The sequence below is a fragment of the Erpetoichthys calabaricus genome, chromosome 8 (assembly GCF_900747795.2).
Source record: "Erpetoichthys calabaricus chromosome 8, fErpCal1.3, whole genome shotgun sequence".
NCBI classification, from domain to species: Eukaryota; Metazoa; Chordata; class Cladistia; order Polypteriformes; family Polypteridae; genus Erpetoichthys; species Erpetoichthys calabaricus.
In genome coordinates this window covers 196612636-196631596 of record NC_041401.2, presented here as the reverse complement: position 1 = coordinate 196631596, position 18961 = coordinate 196612636, and the positions used below count along the sequence as shown (strand labels likewise).

Here is an 18961-nt window from a genome sequence, read left to right as displayed (position 1 = left end):
TTGATGGTTGAACTGCTGTGGCTGAGGGCCTTGTCCTAAACTCGTTGCAGAGGTAACTGATCTTGTATTTATGTCTTCACAGGAAACGATGGCTCTTATTTCCTCCTAACGACACTCCATATCTTTATCCAACAAGGATTCCCTATGAAGAATCGAGTGTCTTCAGCAAAGTTAACGTGGCCAATGCAGATCTCCAGCGCTTTCCTGCTTTTATCAATTCGAGGGCACATGTGGTCACACTACACCCAGGACAGGTACTTGTTCTGTTGTTTGTTATACATCGCAACTGAAGTGGGTAATCTGGGTTCAGAATCTAGTATTATTATTATTATACATTTTATTTAATTGCACCCTTCAAAACACTCAAAGTCAAATTACAGAGCATAAAACAACCTGCCAAATATTAAACACTATTAAATATCATAATTTAGACTAGAAATAACAGAAAGGTCTAGAAAACGCAAGTTAAAAAATACTAAGCTTTTCAAAGAATAAAATTGAGTCAGAAGACTTAATATGTAAAGGAAGCCAATTCCAAACTGCATAGCTAAAAGCCCAAAGGGACAAAAAGAAGGGACAACAAGAAAACCAGCATCAGGATAAGGGGGTGAGATACTGAAGAAGATTCGACACGTAGACCTGGGTCAGATGACGGAGGGCTTTGTAGGTCCCAGACTCCTGTAGTTGATCCCATGTTTAACAGGCAGGCAGTGACGTTTATGAAGAACAGGTGGAATGTGACCGCAGGTTTTAGTGTAACGTGCTGCTGCATTCTGAGACATCCAAAGGCTGTTCAGCAGCTTGTTAGGATTACGAGACCAAAGGGCATTCCAATAATCTCATCTTGAAGTAATGAATGCAAGAATCAATATTTCAGTCGAAGCGTAAGAGAAGGAGGAATGTAATGGAGAAATGTTGAAAAGATGATAATAAGAAACCTGAAGTACAGAATTAATATCAGATTGAAATGAAAGAGAACTGTCAAGGATATCACCTGAACTTTTAACCTGGGTACAAAGTGGCATCGGAGAACCATCAATACACCTACAAATGCTACCAGATTGTACAGTAGGAGAGTGGATTTTGAGCCCATTAGGAGAATTTCAGATGGGGTGTCATCCAAGTTTTACACGAGAACAAAAGAAATCTGACAAAGTCCATCAAGCTTGTGTGTTTAGCTAATAGCTAAGCTGTGCCAGTATCTCATTCAGAGCCTTCTTAAAGGTTGTCAGGCTTTCTGTTTCAACTCCATGTCTCGACAGTTTGTTCCAGCTTCCAGAAGTGCTTCCTGGCTTCGATCCTAAATGCACTTCCCCTTAATTTCGACTGGTTGTCTTGGAAAGAATTCTGCTGGATCTCCTTTATTTACGCCATTAAGGATTTTGAAGACCTGAATTAGGTCTCCACACTGCCTCCTCTGTCCAGGCCTACACAGATTTAATTCTGTGAGCATGTCAGAATATGACAGAGTTTTCAAAATTTGTCATTTAATATCCATACCAGTTGGACCATTGCTTTTTTGTCATATAAATGCCAGGCTAATAATGGTGCCATGTACCCAGCCAGTTAACAATTGATTCTGTAAGTGTTCCTTCTCAACCTCGCACATGTTGTACATCTTTATTGTTGAATGGTGCCACTTGTGACCTCCTGGTCCAAGCTATTTATTTTTCCTTCTGTTTTACTTTAAATCTCCCATGATTTATTGCAGCCTTACCATTGCACGGCTTACTCCGTGTTGTGTTGCGAGTTCAAAATGACATTATTCGAGATTTTAATGCATTATATCCACTCGGTAGTAATAATCCTGATTCTAAAGTGAGAAGGTGAGGCCTTTAATCTTTCTAACGCACTCTTTATGCCAATTGATCTGTCTGCCTAGCGTGACATTACAGTCCCTAATCCGCTTAATCTGTTTCACGGTGACCGGGTCCCAAAGTCAATCCCAGCAGCACTGGCCACAAGGTAGGAACTGTCTGTTATGCCAGGCCTAACTTCACCCGTTAGCTCCTTTTCCAGATCCTTGGCATTACGTTCAGTGGAGGCTTCAACACTGGAGTCCTCTTTGAACCCTCAGTTCTGTAGCTTTGTTGTTACTTATTTTCTGTTGGACTGCCTGGGTCTTTTTTGACTCTTCTGTAGTCTGCTCCCGATGTTTCTGACATTTTGTCAGATCAACTAAACTTTATTGTCATGAAACAAAACAGAATTTTTCTTGGACCTCGGTGGTACATATATGGCAGTGTTTTGATTTCTACCACAACAAAGCTGAAAAAATGGGTGCAGGCCTCAAAAAACAAACACAAAAAGCTAGATCTGCCCTCTGTACAGGTCTGGGCTCACTGAATGGGCCTCACCCCAGGAAGCCCAGCCCCAAACTTACGCACTCATACCTGTCAGGGTGACTCACATTCTGGTGTGACTGTGGTGTTAGTGATGTCAAACTTCACAACTGCCAGTAATAGGAGTGTGCCACATCTGCCCTGACTCTCTCAGATTACATAAATAAGGGCAGGAACAAAGCCACATAGACACAGGGAAAGCATGCTAACTCCACGCAGGGAGCTCCCAGCACTTGAACACCAGTCTCCTTATTGCAAGGCAGCAGCACCACCACTACGCCCTCTGCTGGAGAAGTTTTGAATACAACCAGCAGCCTTTTAAAATTAATTTTAAAAAAGTTTCATTGGAGCTGAATCTCGCATTTTTGAGTTGTCCACTCACAGACAGACAGACAGACTGACAGACAGGCAGGTGCCATTCTGAAAAAGTGTGTTCAGGAACACTTAAAACATTTGCATGTCTTGAAAACTCAAACTTGATAAATTGAGACCACTGGTGTCACCGTGTGCCTGTCATGAATTTTAATTTTTTTGATTAGTTTTTGAAAGTTCCTCCTTTTAGCCACGTTTGCTCGAATTATCCAAAAATGTCACTGATGCACTGTGGCTGTTTTCGAATGCAAGTAAGATCAAAGCTCTAATTTTATTTCACCCGTTGAAGCTGATTGCCTGAATGTCTCCTGGCCATCCTAATAAGAGCGCCTTCTGAAGTGAGCTGCTCGGTAAGCTGATTAAAAGCGCGATTGGCTGTGCATGTGAACAGATGCTCTCATGACTGCCGCCCGCCCGCTTGTCCCCTCGTTCGTGCGCTCTGCTGTTCCGTGGTGAAGGTTAACTTGATTTATTTATTTATTTATTTATTTATTTTTTCATCTGCGCCTGCCATCAATCCATTAACAGATCGTGTGTGTGATTCTGACACGCAGCCTCCAGGTGGGATTGTTGAGTTTTGGGGTTTTTTAACTTTATGTTGCCTACTAGTTGACCTATAAAGGGGTGCATCTGTAAATGTGTACTGTATGTTTCTTTATGCCATTCGTTAAACAATCAGGAGTGAAAAAGCAGCCATTGATGTATGGCCACAGCTTCTTGGCTAAGACACAGTTAGCGGTGGTTGAGCAGCTCGAGTCTGCCAGTGCTTCTAAACGTGGTTTACACCTGAAACAATTAAGAAACTTAGATACTTTATTAATCCCAAGGGGAAATTCCCATACTCCAGCAGCAGCATACTGATAATAACAATATTAAATTAAAGAGTGATAACAATGCAGGTATACAGACAGACAGTAACTTTATATAATGTTAACGTTTACCCCCACGGGTGGAACTGAAGAGTCACATAGTGTGGTGGAGGAACGATCTTCTCAGTCTGTCAGTGGAGCAGGACGGTGACAGCTATCTGTCGCTGAAGCTGCTCCTCTGTCTGGAGATGATCCTGTTCAGTGAATGCAGTGGATTCTCCATGATTGACAGGAGTCTGCTCAGCGCCCGTCGCTCCGCCACGGATGTCAGACTGTCCAGCTCCGTGCCTACAATAGAGCCTGCCTTCCTCACCAGTTTGTCCAGGCGTGAGGCGTCCCTCTTCTTAATGCTTCCTCCCCAGCACACCACAGCGTAGAAGAGGGCGCTCGCCACAACCGTCTGATAGAACATCTGCAGCATCTTATTGCAGAAGTTGAAGGACTCCAGCCTTCTAAGGAAGTATAGTCGGCTCTGTCCTTTCTTACACAGAGCATCAGTATTGGCAGTCCAGTCCAATTTATCATCCAGCTGCTATCCCTGGTATTTATAGGTCTGCACCCTCTGCACACAGTCACCTCTGATGATCACGGGGTCCATGAGGGGCCTGGTCCTCCTAAAATCTACCACCAGCTCCTTGGTTTTGCTGGTGTTCAGGTGTAGGTGGTTTGAATCGCACCATTTAACAAAATCCTTGATTAGGTCCCTATACTCCTCCTCCCGCCCACTCCTGATCCATCCCACGATAGCAGTGTCGTCAGTGAACTTTTGCACGTGGCAGGACTCCGAGTTGTATTGGAAGTCCGATGTATATAGGCTGAACAGGACCGGAGAAAGTACAGTTCCCTGAGGCGCTCCTGTGTTGCTGACCACAATGTCAGACCTGCAGTTCCCGAGATGCACAAACTGAGGTCTGTCTGTAAGATAGTCCACGATCCATGCCACCAGGTATGAATCTACTCACATCTCTGTCCGCTTGTCCCTAATGAGCAGAGGTTGGATGAAATAAAAGTTCAGGCAGTTTTCAGGTAGCTTTCAGGTAGAAAATTGAAAATGAAGTTCAGGTAGGAGGGCAGGCATTGACCCGATAGCCGGTCTAAGAGTTCAGACCATTTTGGGTCTTCATTAATAGTAGTGTGTTGTACCGTGTTAGCCATTATGGATGCAATGAGCAGTCAAGCAAAATGACATTTTTATTGGCTAACTAAAAAGATTACAATATGCAAGCTTTTCAAGGCACCTCAGGCCCCTTCTTCAGGTAAGACTAGGGGGCCCCCCCGCCAGCGCTAACTGCCGTTGTGAAGAGGGGGGCTGAACACACCCCAAAGAGAAACCCCTCTTAAACGGTGATACGATGGGAAACAAATGCAGTTTACTTATTTTTTTGTGTCTGTGGCCAACTGAGCCCAATAAAAAGTTTGAAATTATAGACAAGTGTGAACGTTGATGGAGTGGCCACACCGCCCAGGGTTGGTTCCTTCAGTTCAGTTAATGTAGAAATGAAAAATCAAAACACAAATTCTTCTTCAGGTCCTGTCAGGTTGGAGTTGCCAGTTAAGCCAACATGTTTTGTGGTTCCCTGCGCTTTACTTTTTTTTTTCCTGGGATTCACACATTTTTGTTTGAGACTTTGTGTTTTCCCCCCAAGTTTTTCAGTCCTGTGGTTTCTAGTTTCACTTAAAGTTTCATTTAAATCCTTTGTTACAAAATCATAGAAGCCACAGAAAGGTTTGGGGCAGACACCCATATGTTATTCCCTGGCTGTAAAAATGGTTTAAAGGTTTGTACAGATTGGAGTCCAGAACAGAACTGAGGGGATGGAGGAAAGGTGGCGGTTTTAAAGGTCAGTATAGGAAGGGACATCAAAGGGGCAGGAACCAGAAAGGTCTTCATCCATAGGCTCGCACCCGGAAGTGACGTCAAAGGGGCCGGAATCAGGAATGATGTCATCAGGACCAGGTCTGTAATGGTCTATAGAAAAACGAGAGAAAGAGTCAGTGTACTCCGCTACCTGCTACTCTGGCTCAGAATTCTCTCATTCAAGCCCTTTAGATAGATAGATAGATAGATAGATACTTTATTAATCCCGATGGGAAATTCACATTCTTCAGCAGCAGCATACTGATACAATAAATAATATTAAATTAAAGAATGATAATAATACAGGTGAAAAAAACAGACAATAACTATGTATAATGTTAAATATTAACGTTTACCCCCCCTGGTGGAATTAAAGAGTCGCATAGTTTGGGGGAGGAACGATCTCCTCAATCTGTCTGTGGAGCAGGACAGTGACAGCAGTCTGTCGCTGAAGCTGCACTTCTGTCTGGAGATGACATTATTTAGTGGATGCAGTGGATTCTCCATAATTGATAGGAGCCTGCTGAGCGCCCTTCGCTCTGCCACAGATGTTAAACTGTCCAGCTCCATGCCAACAATAGAGCCTGCCTTCCTCACCAGCTTGTCCAGGCGTGAGGCGTCTTTCCTCTTAATGCTGCCTCCCCAGCACACCACTGCGTAGAAGAGGGCGCTCGCCACAACTGTTTGATAGAACATCTGCAGCATCTTATTGCAGATGTTGAAGGAAGCCAGCCTTCTAAGGAAGTATAACCGGCTTTGTCCTTTCTTGCACAGCGCATCAGTATTGGCAGTCCAGTCTAATTTATCATCCAGCTGCACTCCCAGATATTTATAGGTCTGCACCATCTGCACACAGTCACCTTTGATGATCACTGGGTCTATGAGGGGTCTGGGCCTCCTAAAATCCACCACCAGCTCCTTGGTTTTGCTGGTGTTCAGGTGTAGGTGGTTTGAGTCGGACCATTTAACAAAGTCATTGATTAGGTCCCTATACTCCTCCTCCAGCCCATTCCTGATACAGCCCACGATAGCAGTGTCATCAGCGAACTTTTGCACATGGCAGGACTCCGAGTTGTATTGGAAGTCCGATGTATATAGGCTGAACAGGACCGGAGAAAGTACAGTCCCTTGTGGCGCTCCTGTGTTGCTGACCACAATGTCAGACGTGAAGTTCCCAAGACGCACATACTGAGGTCTGTCTTTAAGATAGTCCACGATCCATGCCACTAGGTATGAATCTAATCCCATCTCTGTCAGCTTGTCCCTAAGGAGCAGAGGTTGGATTGTGTTGAAGGCGCTAGAGAAGTCTAGAAACATAATTCTTACAGCACCACTGCCTCTGTCCAAGTGAGAGAGGGATCGGTGTAGCATATAGATGATGGCATCTTCCGCTCCCACCTTCTCCTGATATGCAACTGATAGCTGCCTCCCATGCGCATGTGTGTGACACCTTGCTTATGCTTTTTAAGACTTTTAGCTTGATATTAGTATGAGATAACACACACACCCTATGAGCCAGCCGAATCCATTCTTAGTAAACAATTAAACATTTCAATTAAACATGAATTTAAACATGTCAGAAGGAATATGCCAAGCTAATGAATTAAGACACGTCATAACTGGGGATCACTAGGCCTAGAATCAAAATAATAGAAGCATGATGGCCTCCATCACCAAAGAAATTCAAGGCCCCAGCCATTGCCAGCACGAAGATCATGTGCACAACCTTTGGTGATGTTGTGGGTTTAGTCCATGTTGATTAAATGTCAATGCCTCAACAGGCCCCCATAACTGGTGCGTGTTCGTTCTGGCATTTGAGGAAGTCACTTATGGAAAAGCGACATGGAAAGCTGGCGGACCCATCACTCTGCTTTACATTGAATGTGTGGATTCAAAGAGTTCGCTCCCATTCTGTTTTCTAGACCTACCCCCTGTTCCCCAATATGAGGGGCTACCCCTCTGGGACTTGCTGTGTCAATGATGAAGATACCAAGTCAGCTACAGAAAAGTGTTTGCACAAGCAGGTCAGAGCATTTTGTCTGAATGGCATAGAAAAGATTCACCTTTAGAAATAACTTGTGTTGATAATGTTCTTGGGGATTTGTGTTGAAAGTAGGGATGGGAATCGAAAACCGGTTCTTGTTGAGAACCGGTTCCCACTGTTTCAATTCCTTGGAATTGTTTGCCATTTTTGCAAACGATTCCCCTATCGATTCCAGTCGCCTCGAATGACGTCACCACGTTGCGTAGCATCATTTACCCAGCAGGAAACATGGCGCCTAAGCGGCACAAATGCTCAAAAGTTTGGTTATACTTTACGAGAAAGGGTGACAACAGGGCAACTTGCAATACTTGCAAAGTAGATATTTCATCAAAGGGAGGAAACACTACAAATATGCAAAAGCATTTGCTCACAAAACACGCGATAACCTTAAATGAATGTCGTATTTTTGATCCGCTCCGGACTAGTGAATCTCAACCCAGCAGCAGCGGTAACGTTTGCACGTCCTCTCCCGTTAATACGGCAGGTAACTAATCAACTAACATTGCATATTATGTTAGCGCGATTTGCCTTATTGCAAAACCTGCTATTACTGTGCATTGCATTTAGATGACCATGACGAGAGAGACAGACAGAGTCTGGCTGTCTCAGATGCTGGCAGTTCTCACTGCAGTCTACCGGTAGCTTCTCCTTTCACAGAGGCGGGGAAAAGTAAAATGACACAGGCCAGGATAGACGAATGTCACCGAGCAGTGACTAAGTTTGTGGTAAAAGGCTTGCACCCATTTGCCACAGTAGATGCCCCCGATTTTCGGTAAGTGAATGTGTTTAATTGTAGGCTAAGTCAGGGAATGTCAAAGTTGCATGTTCTCCTCTTACCAGATGTTTCATCCGTTTCCATTTCTGAGCTGAAACATGTGTTGAAGGCAGCCGTCACTGCAGATGGATGGACAAGTTTTAGTCAAGATCATTACCTCACAGTAACGCTGCATTATGTCAGGAATGGCCAGGCTCAAGAAAAAGTCCTCAAAACCAAACCAGTGTACCAGGCACAGACAGGGACAGCTGTAGCAGATGAGATTGATGAGATCTTGGAGGAGTATGGTATCAAAGACAAGGTTGTGGCAGCCACTGTTGATCATGTGGCCAACAAGGATGTAGCTGTCAAAATAGTTGATGGTTGCAGAATTGCACAGTGCACAGTTCCATTGGACTTGAGTTGATTGTATTTGTTGCTGGCTGATGTAGTTTTATTTTTGAGTGCTCAGCTCATATATACTTTTAAAAAGGAGAGTGTAAATGTTACTGGACATTCTTGTGTAATTGCCACAGAATAATTTATGTTATACTTTGTTATTGCTACAGAAGAATATTTATTTTATTATTATTTTACATTTACAAATTTTTTTCTGGGAACCCCGTGGCACCCCATCGAGGAGCCGTAGGCTGTGGATCTCTTAAGATCTCACTGTTGAGTTTGTAAGGTCATGCTACTCCTAAATTTCTATTTTGTTCAAAGATAAGATATAAAACAAAGTTCTAACCTAATCGACCTGTGTGTTCTCCTTTTTTAAAAATAAGAATCGATAGGAGAATTGATAAAGAATCGAATTGTTAAACAGAATCGAAAATGGAATCGGAATCGTGAAAATCTTATCAATTCCCATCCCTAGTTGAAAGATTAGACTGGTTTGATTTTACTGAACTGGTTTGGTTTTTCCTAATAGGCCAAGTGTAAAACAATTTGATCAGCCCCTCATATATAATGTGTGTAGTAGAATTCTTCATAAAGCACTCAGTTGTGACCGTAGGCGTAAAAGCAGGATCATTACTGACACCACATGGCCAAATTTTGTACTGCCATGAAAATATAATGAGCCTGATGGTGGGCTCCTGGAGGCCTGGTCCTGGGGGCCTAACCTGAATCAGTAAAGAGATTTTAATTAAGGTAGAACAAGTAAAAGAAATATGATCGTTACTAATAAATGAATAAATATGCAGACTCATTTACTGTGGTGTTCCTATATAAATGTATAATGTATATGGATTTAGTAAATGTTAAGGACCAAGTGAAACTCATACTTCAGTGCTAATCAACATGCACTACGTCTCCACTCTCAGGTGCCATGATTAGTGAGTGCTAAATAAATTACCTTACCTCTAAACTTCAGCCTTGGTTATCCAGAAGAATCTCCCAGCACAGTTCACAACAAAGGCACATCATTTGAACAATGTAAGTCAGAAGTTGCGTTCCATGAGTTACCAGTAGGGCTTCACCAACTGTTTTTGGCTGGAGGTCTCACAAACTTAAAAGAGGCTTCAGTTTCAAAACCAAGCCTCAAGAATACCAAGTAGGCCTCAGCAATCAAATAAATAAATGCCCAGGAGGTAGGCTTTGGGGTCCACATACCGAAAGGAGCAAAAGGGAGAGGGGTACCATAAAACAGATGGCCTAGTATAATCAAAAACAATGGCGCTTAATATTAATGAAGTGTTTATATATAAAACAAAAAAGAAAAAGAAAAGCAAGAGCAGAAAGAAATGAAAAAGTAGCCTAAAGAGGAAAAACAATACTAAACAAAGCCAAGTCTGAAGGCACCACATACAGTGGGTTCAGAAAGTGTTCAGACCCCTTTAGTTTTTCTCACGTTTTAATGTTGCAGCCTTGTCTCTTGTGGGTATGAGGGGAAAAAATGAATTTTAATGTTATTAACCACAAGGCTGCAATCTAACAAAATGTGAAAAAGGTGAAGGGGTCTGAATACCTTCTGAATGTACTGTACTTATATAACACAAATGGACCGGTCAAGGTGCAAGCTGTAGCAGTTCCTGAGTTCCAGCATGTTGTCCTCTTTTGCAGTTTGCTTCCTGTTCAGCAGATGGTGCTGCTCTTGTTTTAATTCTACCAGGTCTTTTTCTTGATCTGCTCCCCTTATTAAGTTTGCAGTATGACCGACACAAACCCTGATAACTTCACAGAGATTGATACTAGCCACATTGTTTGCTTCAAGAAGTTTATAAGATTTCAGTTTAAGACTCATACCAAGGTTCTAGCCCCAGTGGTTCAAATGTAAGCACAAGACAGACAGACACAGCACTTAGCATTTTATTAGAACATCAGAGCAATCTAGACGAGAATAGGCCACTCTGCCCAACAACGCCCACCAGTCCTGTCTACTTAATTCCTCTAAAAAACGTCAAGTTGAGCTTTGAAAGTCCCTAAAGTCTTACTGTCTACCACACTACTTGGTCACTTAGTCCAAGTGTCTGCGGCTCTCTGTGTAAAGAAAAACTTCCTAATGTTTGTGCGAAATTTCCCCTTCACAAGTTTCCAACTGTGTCCCCGTGTTCTTGATGAGCTCATTTTAAAATAACAGTCTCGATCCACTGGGCTAATTCTCTTCATCATTTTAAACACTTCAGTCAGTCGTGTCTCCTCTTCATCATTGTGAAGGCTCAGCTCTTTTAATCTTTCCTCATAACTCATCCCCTGTAGCCCTCAATCAGCCTAGTCACTCTCTCCTCTGGACTTTGTCTTGTGCTGCTATGTCCTTTTTGTAACCTGGAGACCAAAACTGTACACAGTACTCCAGATGAGATGATTTTATATACAGTATATACCAGTGACGGTACCGGTCCAGCAATAGTATAATTAAAAAAGAAAATTGCTATCTCTTGTCCTACGTGTACCTTCAACGCCTTGGTATTCGCATGTCTCTTAACTTCTCTTCCTTGGTGCTCTCTTTATCAAGCACATTCCTGAAAAGCCTTCTTCTCAGACTGTCATTATTTTGAGGTGCCTTTCCTGCCACGAGTTATACTTTCCATCTTTGAAGGCAACTCTCTCAGTGTGCATCTTTACTCCTCCTCATGCACCTTCCTCTTTCATCATGTCTTCAAAGCCAAACTGACAAATCAGATCATTCTGGGGGGACTGGACACACAGACCTTAGTATTTAGATAGATAGATAGATAGATAGATAGATAGATAGATAGATAGATAGATAGATAGATAGATAGATAGATAGATAGATAGATAGATAGATAGATAGATAGATAGATAGATAGATAGATAGATAGATAGATGCAAGTTTGAGCAATTGTTTGTCTGGTATGCAAATCCACACTGTTGAGCTTAGCTCTGCCAAATTTTGTACAGGAGAAGACCAGAGGCTACGTTTCATTTGAAAATGTAAACTTGCCGTAGATATGCAGAATTGTTTCACCGAAATTTTGGTTTAAGGGCAGCACTAGTACTACTAGAATGCATCTATGAATGAATGTATATATAAATATATATATGTCCTGGATAAAAACCAAGAGTCAGACCTTTAATGACCTCTTGGGCACAGATGTCAGCAGTGTGTCTATCTGCGGAGAGAGTGTCGACCTCGTTTGTGAGGTTTACTTACCTCGGCTGTGACATTCATGTCTGTGGTGACTCTTTCTATGAAGTCAGTAGATGGATTGAGAGAGCATGGGGGGGGGGGGTCATGGAAAGGGGTGTGTGGCGCTCCCGATATCTCTGCAAAATGACGAAGGTCCAAGTCTTTAGAGTCCTGGTACTCCCTATATGGTTGTGAGACATGGATGCTATCCAGTGACCTGAGACGAAGACTGGACTCCTTCAGTACTGTGTCTCTTCAGAGAATCCTTGGGTCCCACTGGTTTGACTTTGTGTTGCTCATGGAGTCCCAAATGAGGCACATGACCTGCATGGTGAGGGAGCATCAGTTACGGCACTACGGCCATGTGTCGTGATTACCTGAGGGTGATCCGCCTCACAGGTTCCTCATTGTTGATGAATCAAGTGGCTGGACCAGGCCAAGGGGACGCCCACTAACACCTGGCTGCAACTGATAGAGGGTCATTTCGGGAAGGTGCAACTGGACCCACGTGTCTGCCTGGATGGCTGCCAACCAGGATCACAAGCTATTCGTCATGTGCTGGGTGCGGCAGCATGCTGTACCAGTGCTTGCTCCCCGACCTGACCTTTATATATATATATATATATATATATATATATATATATATATATATATATATATATATATATATATATATATATATATATATATATATATATATATATATACATATACACACAGTATGTCTGTCCATCCAGTACCTAAACCTGCTTATCAAGAGCAGGGCAGGAAGTCCTGAATGTCATCGTTGGCAGCAGTAGACAAAAGCACAGGCTTTGAAAGCAGCGGAGGAGCGGTGGGAATGCAGATGGAGGTGGGCTGCCTCGTCCTGGTCAAATCAATAAGGCATGCAGGTTGCCTCCTCAAGCTTACTTTGCCATGTTTCAGTGGCACCAATCAGCTGTTGTCTTTATGAAGTGCCATTCAAGGTCAGCACGTTAAATTGAATGGGTGTGGTTTCTCCTCTTTAAACAAAGGCACGTGTTATGTAATTTCTTATTATTTTGCGTGTCATTGCCATCTTTTAGTTGTGTGTGTGTGTTTTTTTTTTTATTTGGCAAAGCTTTCAGACTCTTACAGCTTTTTAAATCATTATTTCCACCTACTACCAGGGTCAGTGAAGAGCGAAAACTTGTGTCCACAATAACCTCGGTTTATGTAATTGGAAAAATAAATAAGTGAATTGTAATGCACGCTGGTGCACCAAGGGCAATGATGCCACCTCGCAATCTCCAGCTGGCCGCTGCAGGGCATCTGTGCAGGCAAAGTCGGTGCTGTGCCAAGAAATGATGTGAACTCATCTCATTTCCAATTTGTTATGCGTCAAGAGAGCTGAATAGTTGCTTTTGCCCTCCACTGCACTCTACATTGACCCTGAAAAATATGAAATCAGTGACTTTTGTGCCTACGAGTGCGCCATGCAAAGGCTCCCTTTATCTCTCTAAGGTAAACGTGGGTTTTTTTTTATAAAGTGTACCCTCTGTCCCTGCCTAAAATATCTAGCAGACTGTTGGGTGCAGAGCTCATCGAGGGGAATGTAACGGGATATACGGTGATGTTGAAAAGCCTGTTTTCTGCTTAATAGATTCACATACTGCAGAGCTGCATTTTGGATGCCAGTCTGTGTTATCATTGGTAAGCAAATCTGCTGCAGTGACTAAAACATTAAATCATCCAACAGTTTAAAAGTGGTCAACAACAGCTGAGGAACATGAAGGTGGACCTTCTTCAGATTCGGTGCTCTCTTTTAACCACGTGTGTTACCGTCAAGCTGGTAGGCTCATATTTTTACGTCTTTACGTAATTGTGTGCTATTAATTCACAGAGCCTGAGCCGGCAAGCACATACACGTGGAGAGGAGCACAAAATCACGTTCTGAATACCGCAGCTTGGATCGACTTGCCATCATTGGCCTTTATGCTAGCAGAGACAATCTGGAAAAGCTTGGCCAAGAGGTAAACCGAGGACCTGTTGTAGACTTTTTAATTACCAAAATAAATCACGTCAGTGACTCTCGCTCTCGAACAGCCCAGCGGGATGGCTGTTTGCTCAGCAACTTTTATTGTTCCAATGCATGCATAAGAAAATTAGTGTTAATTTGTAAAATGCTGTCTTTGATTAGCTTGCGTCTGCATTTTCTTCTTTAAAGCATGCACTGCTCACATTAAAAGATATTTAGCATATTATGGTAGGTTTCTTTATTCTGAAGTGTGTTTTTCTACTTTAGGTGTTCAGAGCCGAGCTCACTTCCTTGCAATGGGATTTGATTTCTCGGTTGTATGAATTTTGTTGTAGATTACGTTTTTTTTTTTTTTTTCCACGTAAATAATTGTCACAACCTGGCAACCAACATGACTAGGAATATTTATTTGTAAATCATTCTTTTTCATAGTGCTGCTCAAACAAAGAAAGAAAATTATAAACTGTTGAAATATGAAATTCCAAATGCTGAAATGCCAACAGTTTGTAAGTGTTCATCCACCCGTTCAGTCCACGGCTGACCTACCTCTTTCAGTAATTGCAGCATGTCGTCTTTTTGATAAGCCCCTGTTCATTTTACAAGCATGAGGAATGGCGGTGGACATCAATTTTAGGATGTCACCACAAAGGTTCAGTGAGGTTAAAGTCCATCCTCTGATTCTGCCACTCAAGAACATCCATTTTCTTTAGTTAAAGCCATGCCATTTTTCCATGGCACTGTCCTTTGTCTCCTTGTCTTGTTTACAGACCACCTTTCTCCCCAGTTGAAGGGAATACTCCATCCAAAAATACATTTTTAATACACCATATGGCCAAATGTTTGTGAAGTCCTGGCTGTCCCATCTACTGAATTCGAGCTTGTTGGACTTCCCATTCGAAAACCATGGGCATTAATATGGAGTTGAAATCCCCATTCGGCCAAAAGAGGATTTGTGAGGTCAGCTACTGATGATAGACACCAAGACCTGGCTCATAGTCGGCCTTCTGATTTATCCCAAAGGCGTTCAGTAGGGTTGAGGTCAGGGTTCTGTGCAGGACACTTGATCCACCTTGTCTTTATTGAGCAGGGGCACAGTCATGCTGGTACAAAAACCTTGATGGACAGCGTGAGGAGTTATTGACCCCTTACCTAGCAAGGAGGCCGTGACACATGATGGACAGAGAGAGACAGTCCCTCAAGAGTGTGTGCTCCCCCAAGCATTCTTGTGCCGGTGTGCCCATTTATATGGTCAAGGAGCACACTAGGAGTTGCAGTCCAGTAGTTGAGATTTACACAACGAAAGCCTGAGGAGTTTGAATTTGACTTCCGTGTTAAGTCTTACTCTGCAGTAAGCATTTCTAACCAGCTGATGTCTCCTCCCTGCTGCTGCAAAGAGAAATCTCACAACAGCAGATGTCACGGAGCTGACAAAGGGATTTTCTGGCAAAACTGATATGAAAAATGTGTTGTTACATCGGAGTGCGCGGAAATGAAAATAATATCCTGAATAATCTGGGTTCTCACTAGCTCATGTGGCGCTAATATGATACATTTTGAATTTGTAAAATAAATTACTGTTTTTAAGCAGGATTTGTTATTTTTGGTTACTGAACAGAAAACGTCAGAGAGGTGAATACATTCAGTATATGCACATAGCAAGATAAATTGGGTGGTCGGTGATGATCGTGTCATTCTGTATAAAACCTCGCCCTCCAGCACCACAAAGGAAAGTCAGGCCCGTGTGTGAATAAATAAATGGAGGTCGCCTCAGTTCACCTCACATTTCTGGTTTGATGTTCGGTGTCTGACACTTCAGATCTTTATCTCTAATGTCTGCCATTACTCCTTCTAGACCTCAGCCTTTAAGATGAGCTGTGCTCGGCTCTTTTACCGTATAGTATCTGGAGCTGGGAATTGCCGGGGACCTCGAGATACAATATTACCTCGGTACTTGCATCATAATGCAATAATACTGTAGTTTTTTAATATGTTTTCAGATATTAAATAGTGCAGCTCATTTCTGCCGTTATCATTTATTTTTCTCTTTTCACTTAACTGGATTTAAAGTTGACATCGTATCTCCATGGGCCAAAATGTGTGCGTCTATCACACCTAATCAGAAATGCCCTTGACTCTGTTCATCCCACTTAAATCTTTTTTTAATTGTGCAAATGGCTTTCAAATATCTCTGCAGTCTCCATACTAATATTCATTGACAGTACGCACTGCGCCTTCAGAGACTATTCAGGCCCCTTCACTTTTTACATATTTTCTTTTGTTGCAGTAAATCGTTTAAATTCATTTTCTTCTTCATCAAGCAACCTTCAACACCCCAGAATGACAAAGTGAAAACAGGTGGACATTTTTCCACATTTGTCAAAAATAAAAAATAAATAAATAAATAAAACACCCTGAAGTATCACATTGACACGATTCTGACTCTGCGCTTTGTCAGCCATTCCACTCTGGAGTCATCTTGGGTTTGACACAACAAGCTTGGCACACCTGGACATTCTTCTGTCAGATCCTCTCAGGCTCTGTCTGGTTAGATGGAGACCGTTGGTGGACGGCTATTTTCAGGTCTCTCCGGAGATATTCTCTTGGGTTCAAGTCTGAGCGCTGGATGGGCCACTCAAGAACATTCACACAATTGGCACTAAGCCACTTATGTGTTGTCTTTGCTTTGTGATCCTTCAGCCCACTCAGAGGTCCAGAGTGCTCTGCAGCAGGTTTTCATTAAGGATATCTCTATACTCTGCTCTGTTCATCTTTCGCGTGACCCTGTCTAGTCTCCCAGCCCCAATGCTGCCACCACCTGCATGCTTCACCATTGGAGTGGTATTATGAAGGTTATGAGCAGTGCCTGGGTTCCTCCAGACTTGGTGCTTAGAATTGAGGCCAAACATTTTAATCTTGGTTTCATCAGACCAAAGAATCTTGTTTCCCATTGTCTGAGAATCCTTTAGGTGCCTTTTTGCAAACTTTAAGTGGACTTTCAACTGTCACCTGGCCTAGTTGCAATAAAGCCCACATTGGTAGAGTGTTGTAGTGATGCTTGTTCTTCTGGAAGTTTCTTCTGTCTCCATTCAGGTTCAGTGGAGGTCACCCAGAGTGACCATCGATTTCTTGACCACTTTTCCTACCAACGCACTTCTACCCAGTTCTACGTTTGGCCTGGCAGCCACCTCTAGGAAGATATATGATTGTTCCAAAGTTCTCCCATTTAAGAATTACAGAGGTCACTGTGCTCTTGGGTGCCTTCAATGCTGCTGACATTTCTTTGCTGCTTTCCCCTAGATCAGTACAGATCTGTTGATGAAGCCAAAATGTGAACAGCAGTCAAAGGCCAGTGGTAAGAGCACCAGATTCAAGAACCAGAAAATCAAAACAAAGATCTTGAAAGTTACAATAGATGTCAAGCCTACATACAAAATGGCCACCAATACGACCCCTTGAACTAGTAACCCTGGAGGACACGCCCCTAACAACCAGGATTTGCATCATGACAACAGAATCTTCAAAATGGCAGCAATCAAGGAAACACAAAATAGTCTTGTGTTCCACAAAAAAATGTATTAAATCTGAAATCTGACCTCTGAATCGGAATCCCCGAGTTTCAAAACCCCAGAAGAAACATGGAATTAGCCAGAATTGATTTGAGATAAAAGCAACAAAAAATGTATGAAAAATACCAATCATAACACATGTCTTACCTCTGAAATGAAGTATTTTTTAATTATTATTATTTCACCTTCCAAGTCACATTTTCTTTTGGACTCCCACTGTCAAAACGCAACTCTTGCTAGGTGGTCCACTTTCGAAGGTTGTGGCCTTTGTCTTCATTGACACTTTAAATATCGTACAGCGGATCTCTTGTTATCCAGAATTTAGAAATAAAACTATGAACTTTAGTGCGTGCCATTCCTTGTTCTCTTGGTTTTGAAATTATTAGCATTCCCTCATGACTTTGATCCTTCTGTTGGGTCTTGCCATTGGGGACATATTTGGTTTATGACTTGTGTCTGTCTTTGACTGTGTTCATCTGTCTGTCTGCTGGCAAAATCTTTTACCAGCTGGCAACACAAAACTGTGGCAAAAGGAAGAACACCTCTCCATTTCTAAGTGAAAAATAAGAAAAGAGCAAAAAAAAAAAAAAAAGGCAGGCTAATGAAATGAAGACATCAGCTTGATGGAAAATGCCACCCCAAATGGGAAACTAGTAGGACCAAAAACCCGCAGCCACAGGGGTCCCCCAGGACTTGGACTGGAAGCAACTGATGTTCACTCGTTTAAACTTCAGAGGATCTGCTGAGTGAGTAAATTGAAATGAACACCTCAGAGGAACTTGTGACCTTCTGGCACCAAATGTCCCAAATAGCACTGGCACACCTCATGTCTGTCTTAATGTTCAGAGTGAAGCGCCACACCTCATCTTGTTTGTGTCCCGCTGTAGCAATGTCTCGTATCAGTCCTTTCTGCCCATTGTACTTATTGACTTGACGTTGGCATATTTACCTTCTCTATCAAGCGCCTTTACATTTAATCATTTAGCAGCAGGTTATCCACAGACATACTGTACAGAAGATGTGGAAGGGCCTGAGCTCGTCTCAAGTGGTGGTCTGCACTGACCCCTCATGGATGGACAGCCCACCAAAGCTCTGTATTGTTAGGGCACTGTGACATTCAGGGGACAGACTTATCCTACAGGTGGTGGCTTTGTACCATCGGCTCCCCAGACAACCACATACACCGAACATCTGAGCCTGCAGTTTCTCTCGGCCTGTCACTGCGACACAACAAATGGGCAGCAGTGTGGCACCAAGCTGTACCATGGCAGTGTTTTGTACTCTTGATAACTTATTAATGTGTTATGTTGGTGCTGTGAATGATGTTACATTTGTCAGGTTTCATGAATTTATTTTGGTGTCTTTATTCAATTAGGCTTACCATTGTGTGTCAGCTCTATTTGTTTGCATTAAGGTTTCAGAAGTAATTAAGTTGCGCCTGCTTTGGTTACTCCAGTTCGGTCACTCGCACTCAGGCTCTCTCCTTGCTTTGTGTTCAGCCCTTCATTTCTTACCTCACAGTAGCCTCCTTCTCCCTAAAGATCAGCGCATGCCTGGCTGAAAAT

At 42.7% G+C, this 18961-nt stretch overlaps 1 protein-coding gene across 4 annotated transcripts in view; it reads left to right on the top strand.

The window, feature by feature from the left end:
- The window catches only part of hspbap1 (hspb associated protein 1), a 101925-nt gene that overhangs the window by 61232 nt on the left and 21732 nt on the right, over window positions 1-18961 (top strand). For all 4 annotated transcript variants that reach the window (XM_051930320.1, XM_051930319.1, XM_028808073.2 and 1 more), the window contains exon 5: window positions 83-254. In XM_051930320.1, the coding sequence (XP_051786280.1) occupies window positions 83-254 (172 nt within the window). The remainder of the gene's footprint in view (window positions 1-82; window positions 255-18961) is intronic.